At 37.7% G+C, this 19,609-nt stretch overlaps 5 protein-coding genes across 7 annotated transcripts; 2 read left to right on the top strand and 3 right to left on the bottom strand.

Moving 5' to 3' along the window:
• Positions 1-113: 113 nt before the first annotated feature.
• LOC111790415 (pentatricopeptide repeat-containing protein At1g80270, mitochondrial-like) lies at positions 114-3,615 on the bottom strand. The gene is made up of 4 exons (XM_023671301.1): positions 3,446-3,615; positions 2,287-2,833; positions 481-1,729; positions 114-372 (listed from the first exon to the last, which is right to left on the bottom strand). The coding sequence occupies exons 1-3, from the start codon at positions 3,478-3,480 to the stop codon at positions 482-484; spliced, it is 1,830 nt and encodes a 609-aa protein (XP_023527069.1). The 5' UTR covers positions 3,481-3,615; the 3' UTR covers positions 114-372; position 481.
• A 1,093-nt stretch (positions 3,616-4,708) lies between these two features.
• Positions 4,709-8,569, top strand: LOC111791252. Of its 2 annotated transcripts, none has more exons than XR_002814622.1 (5): positions 4,709-5,524; positions 6,468-6,580; positions 6,664-7,035; positions 7,119-8,058; positions 8,138-8,230. XR_002814622.1 is itself a non-coding variant. In XM_023672521.1 (5 exons), exons 1-5 carry the CDS (start codon positions 5,281-5,283, stop codon positions 8,206-8,208), a joined length of 1,572 nt encoding a protein of 523 aa, XP_023528289.1. In that variant the 5' UTR covers positions 4,713-5,280; the 3' UTR covers positions 8,209-8,569. The 2 variants fall into 2 exon arrangements, 1 of the variants encoding a protein (XP_023528289.1); XM_023672521.1 differs by having other exon boundaries at positions 4,713-5,524; positions 7,119-7,890; positions 8,138-8,569.
• Positions 8,570-9,132: 563 nt separating this feature from the next.
• Positions 9,133-9,999, top strand: LOC111791049 (Werner Syndrome-like exonuclease). Its single transcript, XM_023672232.1, has one exon. It carries the CDS (start codon positions 9,168-9,170, stop codon positions 9,795-9,797), a length of 630 nt encoding a protein of 209 aa, XP_023528000.1. The 5' UTR covers positions 9,133-9,167; the 3' UTR covers positions 9,798-9,999.
• Positions 10,000-10,584: 585 nt separating this feature from the next.
• Positions 10,585-17,820, bottom strand: LOC111791383 (mediator of RNA polymerase II transcription subunit 15a-like). 2 transcript variants are annotated; one of them, XM_023672695.1, is made up of 11 exons: positions 17,746-17,820; positions 17,461-17,526; positions 16,992-17,109; positions 13,476-13,889; positions 12,971-13,070; positions 12,760-12,812; positions 12,592-12,654; positions 11,914-12,459; positions 11,344-11,601; positions 10,990-11,255; positions 10,585-10,907 (listed from the first exon to the last, which is right to left on the bottom strand). In XM_023672695.1, the coding sequence occupies exons 2-11, from the start codon at positions 17,478-17,480 to the stop codon at positions 10,691-10,693; spliced, it is 2,055 nt and encodes a 684-aa protein (XP_023528463.1). In that variant the 5' UTR covers positions 17,481-17,526; positions 17,746-17,820; the 3' UTR covers positions 10,585-10,690. The 2 variants fall into 2 exon arrangements, with proteins under 2 accessions (XP_023528463.1, XP_023528462.1); XM_023672694.1 differs by lacking the exon at positions 17,746-17,820 and having other exon boundaries at positions 17,450-17,544.
• A 563-nt stretch (positions 17,821-18,383) lies between these two features.
• LOC111791729 (zinc finger protein 1-like) lies at positions 18,384-19,067 on the bottom strand. The gene has a single exon (XM_023673199.1). It carries the CDS (start codon positions 19,065-19,067, stop codon positions 18,384-18,386), a length of 684 nt encoding a protein of 227 aa, XP_023528967.1.
• Between the last annotated feature and the right edge of the window lie 542 nt (positions 19,068-19,609).

Below are 19,609 nucleotides of genomic sequence, written 5' to 3'. Positions count from 1 at the left end.
AATTTGTATATGATATTCAAGGAAAGCTGAAGAACGTCCCGGAAGCCCCATTCAAAAGTAAAACAAGTTTACCACATTAAATAACTTTTTAATTTAAATTCAAAACTGGAATATACTGAAAAGATAAAAATATCATTTCTAAAATATCCACTATTTAGATGCCCTATTCCAAAAACAGTTCAACAGACATTTATCGAATCCATTCGATTACGAAAAATGAAACAGAATACACATTGCATACCAAACGTGGGAGAGATGTAAAATAGTATACCATTTTGAGTTTCTGCATAATCAGAGTTCTTCGGATGATCGAAATATATGAACATGTGCAGCACGATCCAATATCGAAATTTCTTTGTCCTATCGGTATACCTACATATATCAAAGGGCAGCCACCAGATTAGCAAACAAATACTTGATTTGTAAAATAAAGTTGAAATCTAGGGAGTTTATAACTTACAAAAGTATCAGGTTAAATACCTCAGTCAAGCAAATCTGACACTGCTGTCCTCCTGAACGCATCAATTTGGGCTAATTTTCCTGCCAAATCTTTGTTTGGAAATACATTATCTGCCTTCATTCTCTCCTTCATACCATATGCTGGAGCCTTGGCATTAACATATGCCCGTATTAAAGCTTGAAATTGGCTAAATCGAGCCACATAACCCGATAGTCTCATCCTATGAAAGATTTTCTCTGCATTGTGGACATCGCCTCGACTCGCATACTGATCCATGATGATCATGTACGAGGTAAACAGTGGCTTGATCTGGTTTTTCTGAACAGCCTTCTGCAAAAATGAGTCCGCCTTTTCTACCTCCCCAGCTTCCACATAGAGCTTCACAACTGCATCCCATGTCAACGGATCGACGCGGCAACCGCTGTCTGCCATCTGCTTGACTAGTTCCTTGCCCTTTTTCAGCATCTTATTGTCTGTATAAACCTTCAACATGGTAGAATATTGTTTTGAGGAAAGCTTCTTCCATGTTTTTAAAACCATATGAAAAATTTCCTCAGCTTCTGTGACGTTCTTCAGCTTTCCCCAAGCAACAATGGCAGCCATGCATTCTTCGAAACGAGGATTCGACTCACAGATCTTCCAGAGCCTCCTCACTTCATCTTCCATTTGCAGTTCTCCATAAAGGGGAAGTGAAATTCTGCAATGCCATCGAGAATCTTTGGAGTTAACATCTTCCATCTCCTTCAAAATGGCCTTGGCTTTGTCTTTAAGCCCACATGAAGCATAGTGCTTTGCTAATATGGAAAGCGCAGTAACATCTAGTTCAATTCCTTCAGCCTTCATTGTATCAACAACTTGTTCCATCCCTATCATGTCATTTGAAACGCCTTTAGCATCTATTAAGATTTTGTAAGTGAACAGAGAAGGCTTGACATTTTCTTTCTCCATCAACAACAAAACGTCTGCTATTTTCCTTTTGTCAAGCCTCTTGTAAAGAAGAAGCAACTGGTTGCAAGCAAATGTTGTGATTGGGAATTCAAGGTCCTTCATTTTGTTAAACACTTCCTCTGCTTTTTTTACGTTGTTGGCGATCACACAGTTAGCCAAAAGAGTTCGGTATATCACCTCCCCCTGGAAAGACTTCGGAATTTGAGCGATGTAACTCTCTGCCTTATAGGGACCCCGTACCTTTGCAATCAAGTCGAGGCGAGAAGCATAATCTCTGTCAATAAAATCGAGTTGTCCCTTTGCTTCCAACCACTCTGAAAACTGTGAAACCCATGCATAAATGCCAGCAAAGAGTTCAAGAAAGGATGAATGCATGTCTAACAAGTAGGGGAAATAATTACCATATACAACAGCTAGAAAATTCTTCAGCATAAACAATTGTATAACCATTTCAACACCAGAAATGGCTTTATAAGGCCACAATATATAAATGCCTATCCAAATAGACTAGACTGCAGTTCCTAGCACCATTTCTTGGATGCTATAGGCCAGCTCGACAATTTTTATACAAGCATTTGATAATGGTACTTCTAAAGAATTGATCTGCATACTCAGGTTTACTGATTACAAGCCTAAGTTTATATTGATCAACTAACCAACACATCTTGAAATTATTATGTGCTTGTCAGACCATATTATAGTTGATTGTCGAACTTTTTAAAAATTGATCAACATTTGCATCTTGAAATCCGTTGTGTCCACTAATCACATAAACTTATATAGAGTTCTGTAAATCCCAAGATAAATGGGATTAATCATAAGTCTCAAACCATACGAATGAATTTCATTGCTTGAAAAGTAACTTAAAGTCAATTTACCTGTAAAGCCTTCCCAAACATTCGTCGTCTACGAAGATTGAGCATGGCCAGAGAGATGTCAGCTCGGCTTAGTTCTTTTCCTTCACTGACCCACTTATCAAGTGCACTAGGAACAGATAAACCTGGAGAACTCGAAATTGCCTTGAACAGCTCTGAAGGAGCCCTTTTTGTAGATATATTTTCAGCATCTTGAGTATCATCAACATCATCATCATCATCATCATCATCATCATCAACATCAATCTCCGATCCAGAGGTTCGATCCTCTTCATTTTCATCAGCTGTCTTGTTCTCTTCAAGTTCAGAAAATCCATCTTCCAAGTCATCTTCCTTTTCACTGTTCTCAGCACCAGCTTGTGAAGATAGAGCATGACTACTAATATAAAGTCCAGAGGACTGCCATGTTGCAAGGCCATTTCTCTCAAAATAAATGCATCTATCAGATATAGCAGCGGTGGTACCAGAACCAACTATATTTCCTTCCCAATAGTATGGTATCTCTAGATTTCCAAAGACATATGAAGTTCTTACTCTATACCCTTGATTCCTGGAAAGAGAACACAAAAAGATTGTACAGAGACTGATCTGAAAAGTTGGAGGCATTATCCAAAAAACAGTTCTTTGGATGATTGATAATAATGGATTTCAATAAACTGCCGGAAGAAAATTTCATGTTTTAGGACATTGGAAAAGAAGAATGTTCAAATTATATAGATTTCTTCTGTTCTTCTCAATATTATATAGATTTCTACGTTCTTCACTGATTCTAATTTCATCACTCGGACCATCTCCAAAACTTATCCGTAAGAGACAAGAAAATCTCCATCAATGATATCCCAACCATCATCTTTGAGACTCAAACGTCCAAAAAATGCACATAACAACCTCCAACCAAGAGAAGCTTCGCATTTCAGCTAATATACGGAAAAAAATAAGTACCGAAAACTCGATCAGAAGCAAGCAAGAACCTTGTTGATGCATACAATGAATACAACTCAATACGCATGAAATGAATCCAAAATTCAACCGCAAAAACGAGATTCAAATTAGTTTTCTTTGTTTCGCATTACGGAATGAACTATGTACGCTACATAAACAGAGAAATCTGATATGGAAAACAGAGAACAGCCGTAAACATGATGAACAAAGAGAAGCATACCTAAGGGGAGTAGAAGCTCTACGAAGAGCCCACATGGTGAGATGATATTAGTAGTGACGAAGAGCTCAGAGAAGCCCTCCAACAATGGAAACCAGAACACGAGGAATTGAAATGGCGGAGGCTGTAACGTCGCTCTTAAACCCCAAAACCCTCCTCCCGTCGTACTTCAGTCTTGAAAGTCTAAGATAAAATAATAATAATAATAATAATAATTAATAATAATAAATAAATAAATAAACCCTACAATTAATTAGTTACTAATATTACTAATCATAACCTTAATAATTAAATTGGGTTTTTAAATAATAATTTTTTTAAAATAATACTAATTAATTTTGGATTAGTTTCAATAGTCTCGTCATGGCGTTGTTGGATGGCGAAAGTCCCACATCAGCTAATCTATCGCTCGTGAATTTATAATAAAAAAATATTCTCTCAATTGTTATGAGACATTTTGGGGAAGCCCAAAGCAAAGTCAGGAGAGCTTTATGCTCAAAGTGGACAATATCATACCATTGTGGAGAGCGGTGTTCGTCTAACATGGTATCAGAGTCATGCCCTAAACTTAGTCGTGTCAATAGATTGGTAAATTCTCAAATGTCGAACAAAAAGAACGACTTCAAAAGAAAAGGAGTCGAGCCTCGATTAAGAGGAGACGTACTTTGTTCGAGAGGAGGTGTTGGATGATGAAAGTCCCACATCGGCTAATCTAGGGAATGCTCATGGGTTTATAATTCATACCATTGTGGAGACTGGTGTTAGGCCTTTTGGGAAAGCCTAGAGCAAAGCCATGAAAGCTTATGCTCAAAGTGGACAATATCGTACCATTGTAGCCAAGTTATGACTGACTAACCCATATTTCCGACCTTAAAAGGTTAGATTTCAAATATCGAACCCGCTCGGAAAAACCCTAACAACAATTTTTTAAAATGGTAAATATAAATTTTGTTTAAAAAAAAAAAAAAATATATATATATATATATATATATTTTAAAAATTCCCACACCACAATTCTTTTATCTAAATTCGAGTAAATAAGGAAACCATAAAAACAAATATATAAAATAAAATAAAAAAAAAGATAACTTTGCTGAGAAGATCACACGTGTGCAATATAAAACGGATAAAAGAGAAAAATTAAAATTATCCATAAAAAAAAATTGTAATGGGAAAAACAATGATTATTGTGGAAGGGTTCATGTGCCTCGGTTTCTTGATGAACACACTGAAATGAATCCCTCACTGATTTTGTTATTATTATATTTTGAATTAGGATCGGAAGTGGAAGTGATGAAATGGGCATAACCCATCTTCCACGGCTCTTCATTTAAGTGCGCAATTAGTGCCATCAATTCCCTTTTTCAATTTCATTGTTCCCACATTTCTCTGTTTTTGGCGCTTCTTCTTCCATTTCTTACCTTTTCCCCTTCTACTGTCTTGTCATCTTCTTCCATTTTCCCCCATTTTCCCTTTCGATTTATAAATTTTGGTGAAGAAAACGGATAGATGGATGGTTGATGGATGAGTAATAAACCCCCCTCTCTATATCCACATTTACTTCCAAGACTGTGGCTGTCATTTGTAGTTGTTGCGCCAGTTAAATCAGACCGAATCGCCCCCAATTTCTCTCTCCCTCTCTCTCGAACCCTAGATTTTCTTTTTGAATTTGGGTTCTGGGTTTGCGGTGGAGAAGCTCCACGAGGTGGGATTTTGAGCTTTTGTGGTTCTGGGATCGATTTGCTTTGAGTTTGAGCTGTAATGGGGGGAGATAATTTGGACCCGATTGAGGGAGGTGGCAATGGCGGTTGTTAACCCACTTCTCATGCATTGCCTCCATGGGAAAGAGCGAGGAAGAACAGCCGCTGCCGGTTGGAGTGAGCTCCTCTGAGCTTTCTGATTGGACTGTACAGAGTAGATGTGGCGGCGGTGGGTGCTTTGCGATTCGTAGACTGATTGCTGTGAGATGTGTCTTCTTCCTGTTACTGTCGGCGGCTGTGTTTCTTTCTGCTCTTTTTTGGCTGCCGCCGTTCCTTTCATACGGAGATTGGCCGGATCAGGCGGCTGATTTTACTTATAGAGGTCGGATCCTTCGTCAATTTTCTTTTTCTTTCATGATTTTCCTGTTCAGGCTTCCTGGGTTTTGAGTGTTTGTAGACCTAGAATCATGTTGGTGGGTGTTGGCTGGTGATATCAGATTATCATCCCCTTTTTGTTGGCTGTTGATATCAACTTTGATTGTTTTGAAGAGTAGAATGTTATGGATTTTTGAATGTTTGTAGCTGTTCTTGTGTTTAGATAGCTCCTTGTGGAAGAATTATAGTCTTGTTTTGCTGGATTCGATGGGATTGCGAGTAATGAAACTCACTTTTGATTGATTGTGGAAGATTTGATCGATTAAATGAGAAGTTTATGATGAAAACTGACTCACTTTTCCATGTATACATTTAGTTTCCCTGGATTCATGTGAATTCTGTTCATCTAGTTGCTGTTCATATGCATTAAAATTTTCCATTTCGATAATGTTAGTAGTTTTGTGTTATATTGAAGAACTCTTTTGGTTATCCGAAGACTTTATGAGCTTGATTGTTCGTTTTTTTTCTCTCGGTATACAAACTCGACATGTTTACGCCCATTGATGCATGAAATGTACTGCCTAAAAGCTCATAGTGCTCTGGTTTTAAACGGATCGCTCTACTTTTGTACATTGGAATTTGAAAGAGCGATACATATAAACGATATGATCGTATAACTTAACTGAAATTAATTGCGTCGTAATCAGATGGGTTTAGAAGTTGGGTGATATCTTATAAACTCAATGAGTACTCCATTTGCTTGTTGGGTGTGTCTAGATTTGTTTGATTGTGGTGAACTTTGTGTTAGAAATTGTGAAGTTTTAATGGATTTTATCGATATCAGTTCGTCTTGGTTGAATTATTGTAACGCTATCATATCATGCTAGCCATCCCTTTCGTATATTATATAATCGTTTCACTGAAGTTATATGATTCTATCCCGTTTCCAGATCATGAAATAGTAGCGTGTTTTCGTGCTCGGAAGCCAGTTCCTTTTCTGAAAAACCATATTTTTGAGCTTGAAGATAACATTTTTGGAGAAATTCCTGTTCCTTTTGTCAAGGTATTCAATCCAGTTTCTCGATTCATCTATAGCTTGATTAGTCACGTTTTCGGTCGTTTGATCTGATACTCTCTGTGAATCAGGTGGCTGTCCTCTCGCTACAATCATTAGGCGGATCGAACGTAACAGATATCATTTTCTCCGTAGATCCTGATGCTAAGTATTCAAAAATTCCCCCAACTTCTCAAAGTTTAATCAAGGAAACGTTTGAAACATTGGTTATAAACGATCCTCCTCTCCGATTGAACGCATCGTTATTCGGCAATACTTCGTTGTTCGAGGTGTTGAAATTTCCTGGTGGGATAACCATTATTCCTCCTCAGAGTGCATTTCTTCTGCAGACAGCACAGATCTATTTCAATTTTACGTTGAATTATTCTATCTTTCAAATTCAAGTGAATTTCGATGATCTTACCAGCCAGCTGAGGTCGGGATTACGACTATCTCGTTATGAGGTTTGGCTGTCTTCCTTACTATCTTCTGATGGATATTGTTTTTAGCTGTATAGATTTCACTGACAGCGTTTTGTATGATGCAGAATTTATATGTTAGCCTATCGAACGAACGAGGTTCGACAATGCAGGCTCCTACTATTGTTCAGTCGTCTGTTCTGATGGCTATTGGGACGAATTCGTCGAATCAAAGACTCAAACAGTTGGCTCAAACCATCACGAATTCTCATTCGGGAAATCTTGGCCTGAACAACACTGTTTTTGGCAAGGTCAAGCAGGTGCGTCTTTCGTCGGTCCTAAACCACTCTCTTAGTGGCGGTCAAGCACGGTCACCTTCACCTGCTCCTCTGCCTCATCCTCACCCCCACCACCACCACCACCACCACCACCATCAACACCACCACCACCACCATCACCACCACCACCACCACCACCACCACCATCACCATCACCATCACCACCACCAACACCACCACCAGGACGCTGCATATTCACCGAGTCCTGTAACAGAGGAGCACAAACATGCACCGAAAAATGGGATCTCATCCGCTCCTGAAGCTGGTTCATCCCCAGTGGAAAGTCCAGCTTCAAAGAAACGTAACTACAAAGCAACTCCACCTGGTTTTCGATATGGATATAAAGGGTTGTCAACAAAAGTCAGAAAACGATCTCATTTAGGCTCTATTCCGTCTCCAAGCAGCCCTCCATCGTCGCCATACTTACGAGTAGGCCTGCCAGCACCGGTCACGGTTTCCATATCTGCTTCAAGTCCACTGCCAGGGGTAGCTCTATCTAATGTACAGCCTCCAGAAAAAGGCGACAGAAGTGCCCCTTCAGTCTTGCCACCACAATTTTCTTGTGAGTATGCCATCCTTCATTCTCACATTGTTTCATAGCTTCATCAAGAAACTATTAGTAATGGTTCGAATATACCAACGTGTAATGGAACGGATTCAGATTAGGACCTACTAGAGGAATTTCTGCATCCGTTTTTAACGGATTCAGATAGGCGAAGAAGCCAGACTGGTTAGCGAGTTTTTAGTTTTTGAAAATTAAGTTTATAAGCCAGACTGATCGTGTTGTAATCCGACATGTTGATTTGCAGTTTCTGTAGGTGTTCGTGTTCATACAATTCGATGGACACTCGCGCTGTTTCTTGTTGTATGGCATGTATAACCAAGGAGATAGAACCTACATGCGTACTTCTGGGTAACAACAGGACTCGTAATTGATATCAGAGTTGTGATAGCGATAGCGAGACCCCGACGCAAAGGCGTGCTCCTGCTAGAGTTGATATTAATGTAAATATGAGATGAAGCAAGTTAGGAGATGCATTTTTCCAGGTCAAAGTCACAGGGGTGGCAGGCCTTGTGTTGTTTTTCTTCTGCAGAAAATGTAAAGTAGAGAAGAAATCAGCAAATGGATCTTGTTCTCAACTTCTTAATCAACCAATTACAATTTTTCACCCCACAAAAACCCTCATATATTAGCACGCGACGTTTTTTTAATTTTAATATCACCGTCTCATATTGTCTGTCTCTTTGATCCTTTCGCAACGTTCATCCTGTGTCAACGTTCATCTTGTCTCACGTCGTCTGTTTCTTTGATCCTTTGGCAATGATGATCTTGTAAATGATTTTTTTTTGTCAACGTTCATCCCGTCTCACGTTGTCTGTTTCTTTGATCCTTTTGCAACGTTCATCCTGTAAATGATTTTTATTTGTCAACGTTCATCTTGTCTCACCTCTTTGATCCTTTAGCAATGTTCATTATGTAAATGATTTTTGTGAAAACGTTCATCTTGTCTCTTTGATTGTTTGGCAATGTTCGTCCCGTAAATTATTTTTTTGGATAATTATTTGATATTTTTCTAATATTTTTCGTTTTTGTAAATTAAATTTGTTTTTAAAATCGAAATAAATAATAATAATATTTTTTTTAAAAAAAAAAATTTGGTAAGAATTTAAATGTTTCATGATTCTGTAATGGAAAAAGAGGAGGGAATAGTTTTTGAAAATTTGAAGGGTATTTTGGTCAAAGAAAAAGATTAGGGAATTTCTATATAAAGCTCTCTTGTGAGTCGAGGACTTTCTTGACCTGCTTGTTGTTCTCGTTGGAGTTCTTTCCTGATTGCCATGGCGCTCACCATCGTTGACCGTGAAGATCCCTCCGGTTCCCACAATTACTTCGACGTTACTTTCGACTCCGATGAGCCGATTCTCACTTTGCTCACCATTTCACCACTCATGGTAGACGATTGGATTTCAGAAACCCTCAACACTCAAACTTCCCCTCTCATCGTCGGCCTCGACATCGAGTGGCGCCCTAACATTCGCTCCTACGAGAACCCCGTGGCCACGTTACAACTCTGCACCGGCCGCCGATGCCTGATTGTGCAACTGATTTACGCACCTGAATTCCCTAAATCTCTGTATGAGTTTCTGGAAAACGAATCCATCAGTTTTGTAGGAGTCGGAATCGAGGGGGACGCTGAAAAACTGAACTGTGACTACGGATTGAAAGTGAGGAAGACGGTGGATCTGAGGAATTTGGCTGAGAGCGTTACGGGAAGAAGAGAATTGAAGAATGCGGGATTGAAGAGTCTGGCGAAAGAGATTTTGGGGAAAGAGATTCGTAAGCCGAGGGGCGTCACGTTGAGTAGGTGGGATCAAGAATGGCTTACTCATAATCAGATTAAGTATGCTTGTTTTGATGCGTTTATTTCGTATGAGATTGGAAGGCATTTGCAAGCATCATCCAGTTGAAGAACGATATTTGAGGATTCTTTGTTAGGGTTCTTGCGATGAACTATGTTTGAGGTTAGCGATCATGTAAGCAATCACTGTTTTCTAATATTGCAAATCAAATCATTGCAGATTTGAAGGAAAAAGATTAAAAAGTTGGATCTCAAATTTAGAATAGTTGAAATTGTGTTACAAATTTATTCCCATGGATCAAAGACCGGCGGCATTTTCTGGCCGTGGAGGGCAGCGGTGGCCGATGCAGAGCTGCAAAGTGGCTATGGAGTTTGGTTAATCTGCTCAAGGATTAAAACAATTTCTCCCTCTTTCCCTATATTCTCCTTCCTCCGAACCTGCTTCGTCCTCTATCTATGGCTGACACCACCGTCGGCGCCGCTGCCGCCGCCGCCGCCACTTCTTTTTTTCTTTTATTTTCTTCTCCTTCCCTCTGCCTCTTCAAATTTGGTTTAGAATCTTTCAATCATCCCCTTAAAACTTTAAAAAGTGAAGTGAAATTATCATTTAATTTTTTATTTGGAAGTGAAAAATTCAAATTTTTACACCCATTAATTGTACTAAAAAAGATTTTGAAGTTCCATTTTAATAAAANAAAAAAAAAAAAAAAAAAAAAAAAAAAAAAAAAAAACTAAATATATATATATATATATAAATGTTTGTGTATGTATAATTAAAATTATTAATATACATTCAAATTAAAAAGTAATTATTATTTGAACTCGAAAATAATATAGATATTTAAAAAAAAATCGAATATTAATAACTTACGAATACTTAAATATGAATATCCTTAAGGAATTTTTCGTTCTGACCCAATTTTCCAATAAGGATTAGTGATATTAACAAAAAAAATGAAGAAAATTTATTTATAACAAATGAACTATGAAGAGTATTAGAGGCTAGTTTGTGCTGATGCTGTCCTCCCAAGTCCCATATCGAGCACTGAAGCATCCCCCACCAGCACGTTGAGCATACTCAGATACCACAGAGCGGGCACATTCATTCCACGCCCTTGCATATTCTTCAAGAGACAAGCATTCCGGGACAGTGCGAAGGAATGCGCGTAGCCTCGACGTTGCTTCGTTCGACAGCTCTCTAAATTGTTCGTCCACATTGCTATCACCATATGCAAGAAAGTAAGGAATAGGTACAAGAAAACAAGGGTCATTTAAAACTCATTATGCCTTATCAGTCTTACCCGCAGTCTGTGTTAAGCTTGCTTAGAAATACAGGGTAGTCCTCTGGATAATCAAGAGGCACAAGTAGCTTCACAGACAGCACTGGCAGCTTAACAGGGTGAGCTTCTGAATTTTTACTATCAGTTACAGCGCGATATGAGCATCGAAGAACAGTGCCTGCATTGGCTAATCGTGCATTGAGATTTTCGTCCAAATCTAATTCCAAGACTGTTTCGATGAACTGCTTGTTTATGTTTCTCATTTCTTCTAATAAGGCATAACCGGACTGCAAAATTTTAAGCACACAAAAAAGGAAAATTAATAACTGGGCAGAAATATCAGTTTCAATCAGACTATATAGATATGATGCATACCAGTTTCTTGAGCTTAGTTCTTTTTGATATAACTGTTGGTGCAGACTGAGCAGCATCACTGCAAGGCGATGGCATGTCGTTTAAGGTCGTTGCGTTTATTTTGCGCTTCAGACTATTTGAGGAACCACGTCGGTCGTACGACATTAAATGAGTGGCCTTTGAGTGACACCATGGTTCTGTTATAGAGTCGTTCATATTTACAACTGAACTTATTTCCAATACTGCCTCTCTCAATGCTTCATTTGACACAGACTCAACCTGCAAAATTTGTACTATCTCATAATCAGCTAATAGGAAGAGCATAAGGGAAAAAAGAAGAAAAAAAAGATCATCCTATGCTAATCCATTAGATCATGCAAATGCTGTTGAGGATTGTTGGGAGGGAGTCCCACATTCGCTAATTTAGGGAATGAGTTTATAAGTAAGAAATACATCTCCATTGGTACGAGGCCTGTTGTGTAAGCCCAAAGCAAAGCCATGAGAGCTTATACTCAAAGTGGACAATATCATACCATTGTGAAGAGTCGTGATTTCTAACAAATGTTATTCTTGTACACAACGTAGACTTACCGCTTTAAGTAAGCGACTTTGAGGCTCCATTGCTGTTGACAATTGCCTATTGCTTCCGAGATTAGCAGGTTCTGGGAGCGGAGAGGTAGTTGCGCTAGAGCTTCTGATGTTATGAGACTGGAGTTCAATTTCTGGCTTGATGTTTACTGAATGTTGGCTATTCTGCGACAGATTATCCTGAACCCAATCTGCTTCTGACCTTACTGAACCTTTTTGTCGTGGTGGCGCTATAGATGAAGAACTACCAGGAGAGACATTTGCAGCCCAGTTCACTGGTTGAAAATGGAGTTTCACATTATCACTTTGCTGAACTGGGTTTATGCGAGATCCACCGAGGCCGGGCTGCCCACGTAGGGAATGCTGCTTATTAGCAAGATTCATATGACAATTCTCAAATAATTTCAGAGTTTTCACAATTGTTAGCAAACATCCATAAAACTCCTCTTTAGTGTGAGTTAAGATGATTCTATCCCTTGGCAATTGCAAAAATCGTATCATTTTTTGCAGTGCAACCAGGTGGTGCTGGATATTCCCTGTTTGTGCTGCCTACAAGAAGTAAGATCCGTCAAGAAATATGACCAGAATACACGGAGGGTAGCACAAAAAGTGGATCAAATAAGGATGACAGTCTGATGAAGATCAATTAATATCTGTCTTTATTTGAAATCTGTTTAGTACCTGCATATACTGTTGACACATCTTCTTGAGAAGAGGCACGCATATCTTCTTGAGCTGCTCCATCTGCAAGAACAAAAAAAGCGGCTTAGCACTTCGTTCAAATTGACATACAAAACTCACATCCTAACATCCAGAAAGCTTCCATGAATTAATATAATAAAAAAATACCTCAGCAAATGCAAGATCACGCCAATCTTCTGAATTTGGAACTCCATTTGGAACTGTGCAACAACATGAAAGATAAGCACAGAACATTGTAGATTGAAGCTCCATGTTTCTAAAGATACAAGTCATTTAAGTTGAGGAACCATCAAAAGAAAGAACATTAAGAACTATGGTGTTGTTTTAGAATAGGAACTCTTAAAAAACTTAAACTTACCTGCTGAAGCTCCCATGGACTGGTGTTGCTTTTGCTGCTCTATCGCAGGACGTTGTTGATGTGAGACTTTTGAGGCCCAAAAAGCTTCACCAATCACACCCTGTACACAACAGCTTGACTTTCAGATCGCAAAATATATATATCTATATATATGTTCAACACAATTCTAAGTGGAAAAGACTCGCACTCTTTATTAGGACTAATTGAGAAGAGAATACAAGACACTCTAGGTTCTACTACACTCTATGCTCTGTATTTCTTGGGATGATAACTGGGTATTTATGTATCTTTATTCCTAAAATTTCTAAATCATTTTTCTGAAATATCTATGTATCTTTATTCCTACAATTTCTAAATCATTTTCCTAACATAAACATACAATGGGCTCATATAATTATTGGACTTGACCGGCGAGTGATGGTATTTTAACGATATATACACAAACAAATTACGTATTTACACACCTAGACATAACCAAGATTTAATTATAAACAGAACCAAATACCTCTTTTACTTGGGTAGTCAAATTCTCATTTGGCTGCAAGTTCAACACATTTGGATTTTGTGTGAATATTGGACTCACTAAACCCTGTGGTCCGCATGGTGAATTTAGTGCTTTCTGTGGACTAACAAAGCTTTGATTGTGCATCCCAATTTGCTGATGTGTCTGTCTGACATTCAGTTTTTGTCTCTGTAGTTGTCCATGTGGCTTTGGCCTTAACTGCTGAGTATGTTGCTGCGGAAGTGAATTAAGGACTGCTGGTTGTTGATATAGCGGATTAGGCACTGCCCGTTGGTGTGGCTGATTACTCATCTGTGGCGGAGGCTGGATTACAAATGCAGGACGAACTCGACTGCTTGCGCTTTCATGGCGATTTTCACTCCTCATCTTGCCGGTTACAGCATTCAAATATGCTTCCTGAGAGGCATAGACAGATTACTTAGGTTGCAAATTAAGAACTTAGAAGGGTTAGGATTTGCAAATTAAGAACTTAGAAGGGTTAGAATCGCACACCAAAGATGAACACAAATAACACAAAAGAAAAAGATGCAAGGGATTGATGACTTCGGATATGTACAAAATAGAATAGAGAGGGGGAATAAAGTACCTTTTGAAGTACGGGCCAAGAAGCACTCACTAATCATGTATATATGGTTTTGGTTTACTGACTATAGGTTTAACCGATTTAACTACAATAAAATATATCTCTATCAAATCTTTACTAAATATCTATCATATATACTTCTACTAAATCTTTATGAAATATCTACCATATATCTCTACCAAATCTTTACGAAATATTTACATATATATCTCTACCAAATTTTTACGAAATATTTACCATATATATCTCTATCAAATCTTTACGAAATATTTACAGTATATATCTCTATCAAATCTTTACGAAATATTTACAGTATATATCTCTATCAAATCTTTACGAAATATCTACAATATATATCTCTATCAGATATTTTACTATAAATAGTCATCAAGCTCCATATCCAAACATTCTCCAACTCACCAAATCTTTATCAAATATCTACCATATATATTTCTGACGATTTGCATATCTCTATCAAATCTTTACGAAATATCTACCATATATATCTCTATCAGATATTTTACTAAAAATAGTCATCAAGCTCCATATCCAACCATTCTCCAACTCACCAAATCTTTATCAAATATCTACCCTATATATTTTTACCAATTTGCTATAAATAGTCATCAACCTCCATATCCCAACCGTTCAGCTCCATATCCCAACAATTCTCCGACTTGGAGACTCATCCAGTGAACAAGAATTTCATTCTCAACCTTCACTACACCACACCAATTGAGGCTGTGCACAACCTCAATGTTCCAACCTAACACATTTTGTCAACATGTTTGTTAGATTCTTTGCACCCTCTATTTTCTCCGAACACATCACCATCTTTCACTAACCTACGAGTAAAATGATATGGGTGTTTTGTTTTTGAATGATAGACCAGGTTCCTCACCAACTGTATGACATTCTGTACAAAGAATCTTCTCGTGCTACTTCTTGCCCAATTTTTCTAGATAGTCTGTCATCCATATCATCTCCTTTCCAGCTGCCCAATTTTTCTAGATAGTCTGTCATCCATATCATCTCCTTTCCAGCTTTAACTATTTTCACATCATCTCTTTTCCTGTCCATACTTCTTTTGGCAACTTGAACTCTACCAGTACTGACAACCCTCTATTGGAACTGGAGATGGTCCCCAAACGTCTGTATGGACCATTTCCAATTGCACTTTCTTCAATTATCTGGTAATCTTTGTGAAGCTAACTCATTTCTGTTTGCTCATAACGCAGTTCTCACAAGAACTCATATCAACAGATTCCAGACCTTCCAAAACTCCTTTCGTAGCCAGCATCTTCATTCCCTTAACGCTCATATGTCCAAGTCTATTGTGCCATAGACTTGAATTTGAAGAATTCTCAGCAACAACAGCCATGTTCATACACCCTGCGGTGGTGTATAAGATTTCAGATTTTGTGTCACGTGCTACCACCAAAGCACACTTCACAATCTTCCACGAACTCTTTTCCTTGAGACCAGGAATATATCTGACATCCTTTAATATCCACTTATTTTCTGCTGAATCTTTTTTATGCAGACATCCCCTTTTCCTTCAATCTCTAAATTTTTGTTGTTGACAAGATACACCTCGAAACTTCCAGACTTAAAATTTGAAAACAACTTTTGTTTGAAGATGAATGAAAAGATGCACTTGAATCCAAAATCTAGGATTCAATCAGACTGTCCACGCTGAAGATTAGAGCATCTCAATGTGTTCTGGGAAATTTCTAGAATCATCATCTTCTGATTTGTGATTCTGTTTTTTTCTTTGATCTCGTACAATATATCCGAAAGTGACCTTTTTCTCCACAACTCCAACACGTTACATTTGATTTGTTTGAAAATTTTTTACGGTATTTTGATTTTGATCGACCTTTGTTTGAGCCCTTTGATTTACTTCTTCCCCTTTAGTTGATACTAAGAACACTACCAGATGAATCTCCAATTTCTCGTTTGCGAATTATTTCGCTGAGAACTACATCTCGGATTTCATCGAACTTCAGTTTCTCAAATCATCAAGAACTGCTGATCGTGACAACAACGGTATCCCACGACTCGGGTAAAGATACATCAAAATCAATGCTTTAATTTTATATTCGAAATTAATGTCCACCGAACTCAATTGACTTACAATCATATTGAATTCATTTATACGACTAGCAACAGATCCACCTTCAGACATTTGTAGATTAAACAATCTCTGCATCAAATACACCTTGTTCATAGCCGACGATTTTTCATACATATTCGACAGCACCTTCAACTGATCTGACGTTGTCCTCCTTGATGATGTTGAACGCCATGTTTCTGGACAATGTCAATCGGATCAACCCTAAGGCCTGTCGATCTTTGAGCTTCCATTGCTCCGTGGTAATGGTATCCGACTTCACCCCCAATAGGGGTTCGTGAAGATCTTTTTGATATAGATAATCTTCAAGTTTGCATCTTCCAGAAACTAAAATAGGATTCATCAAACTTTTCCATTCCAATCTTTGAACTTTTCATCTTCACAGATCACGGTGAATCTCGCCTAGCTATGATGCCAGTAGTTAGGACCGCACAACAACACACACTTGACACACTTGACCTAGCTCTCATACAAGTAGTTAGGACAGCACAACAACCCACGGATTTTGTTTCAATTTACTAAATATAGTTTAATACCTTTTAAAAGACTGTTTCAATTTACTAAATATAGTTTTAGCAGATTCAATCTCCATAAATATAATATACCCAAGATTTACTAAATATGTACGCATATATCTCTACCAATACCATATATATCTATCTTTTACTATAAATACTCATCATGATCCGAACAAGCATATTACAGCACAAATGCATCCCAAAAGTCAGAACTGGAAAATAACAGTTTCATATCTGAAATCATAGAAAGTTTACTAATGTACCTCTGTTTTTGCGTTCTTAAAGAACCTCTTCTCATATTCTATCGCAAGGTTAGCAATTCTTTCCGAACTCATGCCATTAGGATAATGAGAAGACACTCCTTCCTTCAACATCGCGTATCTGCAAGACCATACTGTTTTCAATAAAATTCATATGCTTTGTTATTAAAAAAAACCAATAGAATATGAGACGGCAATGAGAAACTCAAGCAATGCCTTAAATTTTCAAGTCAACAATGGAATCAGAAAAGGCAGCTAGTTCCGTTCAGCAAAACAATAAATGCAGCTAATTAAACACAGTAATCAACATCAATCAGCAACAATCGAATTAAATTCAACTAATCTGTACATTATTGCACGAAGCCAATACAAATTCTCCGTCAGTCTCCTAAATCAATCTCGAACGCAAACGATAAACAAATCAGAACAGTTTATGATCGATAAAGTTTTGGAGAGATTACATTGAACGTACAGCTTCCTGTCTAGTCGCATTCTTGATTTCCGCCTTCCAATCCGTCGCAGTAGCCAGGCTACGTTTCTTCTTCATTACANAAAAAAAAAAAAAAAAAAAAAAAAAAAAAAAAAAAAAAAAAAAAAAAAAAAAAAAAAGCTACAAAACAGAGCAAGAACAACACAGAAAACTAAGGAAGAACCTTCGACACAATCCGATCACTTCCGATGGAGTTCCAATAACGGAAGAATCAATTGCGAGTGAAATTCCATAGAAAGGAAACGGAAAGAGAGTTGAAACACACACCTGAAGCAGTTCCTTCTCTACTTTCTTCGTTGATGGAAGCAGAATTTCAGGAAATTTCACAAGAATCCAGGGAAGGGAAGATTCTAGTACGAAATTGGCGGGAGCGCCTTTTGGGGAAGAACGAGATCGCAAATAAGGAAGGACGTGATCTTTCGGGATCGCCTAGGGAATATGGTGCATGCTTAAACAAGGAAAGCCTCGGGTGTGGGGCCCGCTCTCTCTTTTTTATTCATTTATAAAATTAAATTTGTAAGTAAAAATTGAGAATTATATTAAAAATAAATCTCACATAACATTTAAATTATAAATCTCTTAATTTAAAATTCTAAAAAAGATATCCTTTAATATATATATATATAAAGTTTGTTAATAGTTATTTATTAATATAAAATTAATGTTATATTAATATTCTGATGTAATTTTATTTGCATTAGTTATTATTGGTTAATATTAAAAATAATGTTTTTCTGTAATCAAATAAATTTAAATAATTTAGGATAATTTGAATTAAATAAATAAAACCCAGGAGTGAAGAACACAAATTAATGTAATTTTTATGTAATTTAGAATAATAAAATTGTATCTATAGAATTTAAACAATAATTTAATGAAATAAAAAATGTAAAATTACAAAGAAATTAAAGTTTGAGGGTCAAATCAAGGCCGTGGATATTGTACTGATCGGCTCCAAAAATCTGTGAAGAAGAAGAAGAAGAAGCGTTTCTACTCGCCATGGCTATGGATTCCAATTCAGTTGCCGCCAAATTCTCTCTTCCGCCATTGTTGGCGGCTTGCCATAAACCTCCAAAATGTAACTGCTGCGCCGCCGCCGCCGCCATGTATTGTTCTCTAGGCCACCACCGGCATCCATGGGCGACGGCTTGGAGCCGAGTCGGTTTACGAATCGGCGGCCGAATCGGAAACCCTAGGGCTTTGTTTCGCAGAGATTGAATCGCCATTGCCGAATAATACGGATGGTAAAAAGATCCAATGGAATCGAACGCGTCCGTACTAGTTGCGGCGGCGGCGGTGGTGGTGGTTCTGAAGCTCATGGCGGCGGCGGCGGCGGCGACGGCTTTCTCTCTTTTGGCAATGTCTCTTTCTCGTTTATGGGCGTTTTGATGTCCGCCCAAAGCCTGGAGATTTGAGAATTTTCTACTGCAGAATTTGCAGTAAAAAACCCGGGTTTCTCTCTTCGTCCTCGTCTCCGTCCCCATAGCGGTCCCGACTTCTTCAAAGCCGGGTTCCGCTTTCAAAACCTTGAAAGAATGTTGCAGGTTAAGTTCCACCTCGGAACCTTCGGACTTGCCGGAAGAAGCCATGGCCGTAAAGTTAAGTAAAGAAGATGATTTTGGAGTGACCAAAGTATTAACTGTTACAGTGTATTTATAGAGGGGAAACGAGTTGGGATATTAATAAAGGTATCTATTTTAGAAGATTAATTTTGACTTTTAAGTACAAATCCAATTAATGGAAAGTATGTCATAATAATAATAATAATAATATAAAAAAACAATTTTAATCACCTTAGTTAATACACAAATTAACCCTAAATAAATAATTTTTCACCAAATTTTATCAATTTATTATGGTATTTATATATATTTTATAATTATTTTTTTTTTCGTTTTTAGAGTTGAGGTTGTGCCGATAGAATACGGTGTAGGGTTGTTTATATACAAACTCGCGAGATCACTCGCGAGCTTTATACTTTAGGTCGATGGAGACCCTGAGTAAATATGAATAAGTAAAGGGTTAAAATAAAAAATTTAGAGTTAAAATAGGAAGATATGGTAATTAAATGGTTAAGGGACATTAGAGTTGGAAAGTAAATAAGGAAAGTACAAAAAGAGAGGTAAATATG

Source organism: Cucurbita pepo, chromosome LG03 (genome assembly GCF_002806865.2).
Source record: "Cucurbita pepo subsp. pepo cultivar mu-cu-16 chromosome LG03, ASM280686v2, whole genome shotgun sequence".
In the NCBI taxonomy this organism is placed as follows: Eukaryota; Viridiplantae; Streptophyta; class Magnoliopsida; order Cucurbitales; family Cucurbitaceae; genus Cucurbita; species Cucurbita pepo.
Note: the sequence above shows the minus strand (reverse complement) of the source record. Positions and strands in the feature narration are given on the sequence as shown.

What these genes read in the sequence shown, in the direction of transcription:
- LOC111790415 (XM_023671301.1), bottom strand. Translation starts at nt 3,480, where the DNA reads ATGTGGGCTCTTCGTAGAGCTTCTACTCCCCTTAG. An exon ending in AGAGCTTCTACTCCCCTTAG is followed by an intron (nt 2,834 to 3,445) that starts GTATGCTTCTCT and finishes TTCTCTTTCCAG; the next exon opens with GAATCAAGGGTATAGAGTAA. An exon ending in TGTTTGGGAAGGCTTTACAG is followed by an intron (nt 1,730 to 2,286) that starts GTAAATTGACTT and finishes TGGGTTTCACAG; the next exon opens with TTTTCAGAGTGGTTGGAAGC.
- LOC111791252 (XM_023672521.1), top strand. Translation starts at nt 5,281, where the DNA reads ATGGGAAAGAGCGAGGAAGAACAGCCGCTGCCGGTTGGAGTGAGCTCC. An exon ending in TTCCTGTTCCTTTTGTCAAG is followed by an intron (nt 6,581 to 6,663) that starts GTATTCAATCCA and finishes TCTGTGAATCAG; the next exon opens with GTGGCTGTCCTCTCGCTACA. An exon ending in TACGACTATCTCGTTATGAG is followed by an intron (nt 7,036 to 7,118) that starts GTTTGGCTGTCT and finishes TGTATGATGCAG; the next exon opens with AATTTATATGTTAGCCTATC.
- LOC111791049 (XM_023672232.1), top strand. Translation starts at nt 9,168, where the DNA reads ATGGCGCTCACCATCGTTGACCGTGAAGATCCCTCCGGTTCCCACAAT.
- LOC111791383 (XM_023672694.1), bottom strand. Translation starts at nt 17,535, where the DNA reads ATGAAGAAGAAACGTAGCCTGGCTACTGCGACGGATTGGAAGGCGGAA. An exon ending in TGTGTCAACAGTATATGCAG is followed by an intron (nt 12,460 to 12,591) that starts GTACTAAACAGA and finishes TACTTCTTGTAG; the next exon opens with GCAGCACAAACAGGGAATAT. An exon ending in GAACTAAGCTCAAGAAACTG is followed by an intron (nt 11,256 to 11,343) that starts GTATGCATCATA and finishes AAAATTTTGCAG; the next exon opens with TCCGGTTATGCCTTATTAGA.
- LOC111791729 (XM_023673199.1), bottom strand. Translation starts at nt 19,067, where the DNA reads ATGGCTTCTTCCGGCAAGTCCGAAGGTTCCGAGGTGGAACTTAACCTG.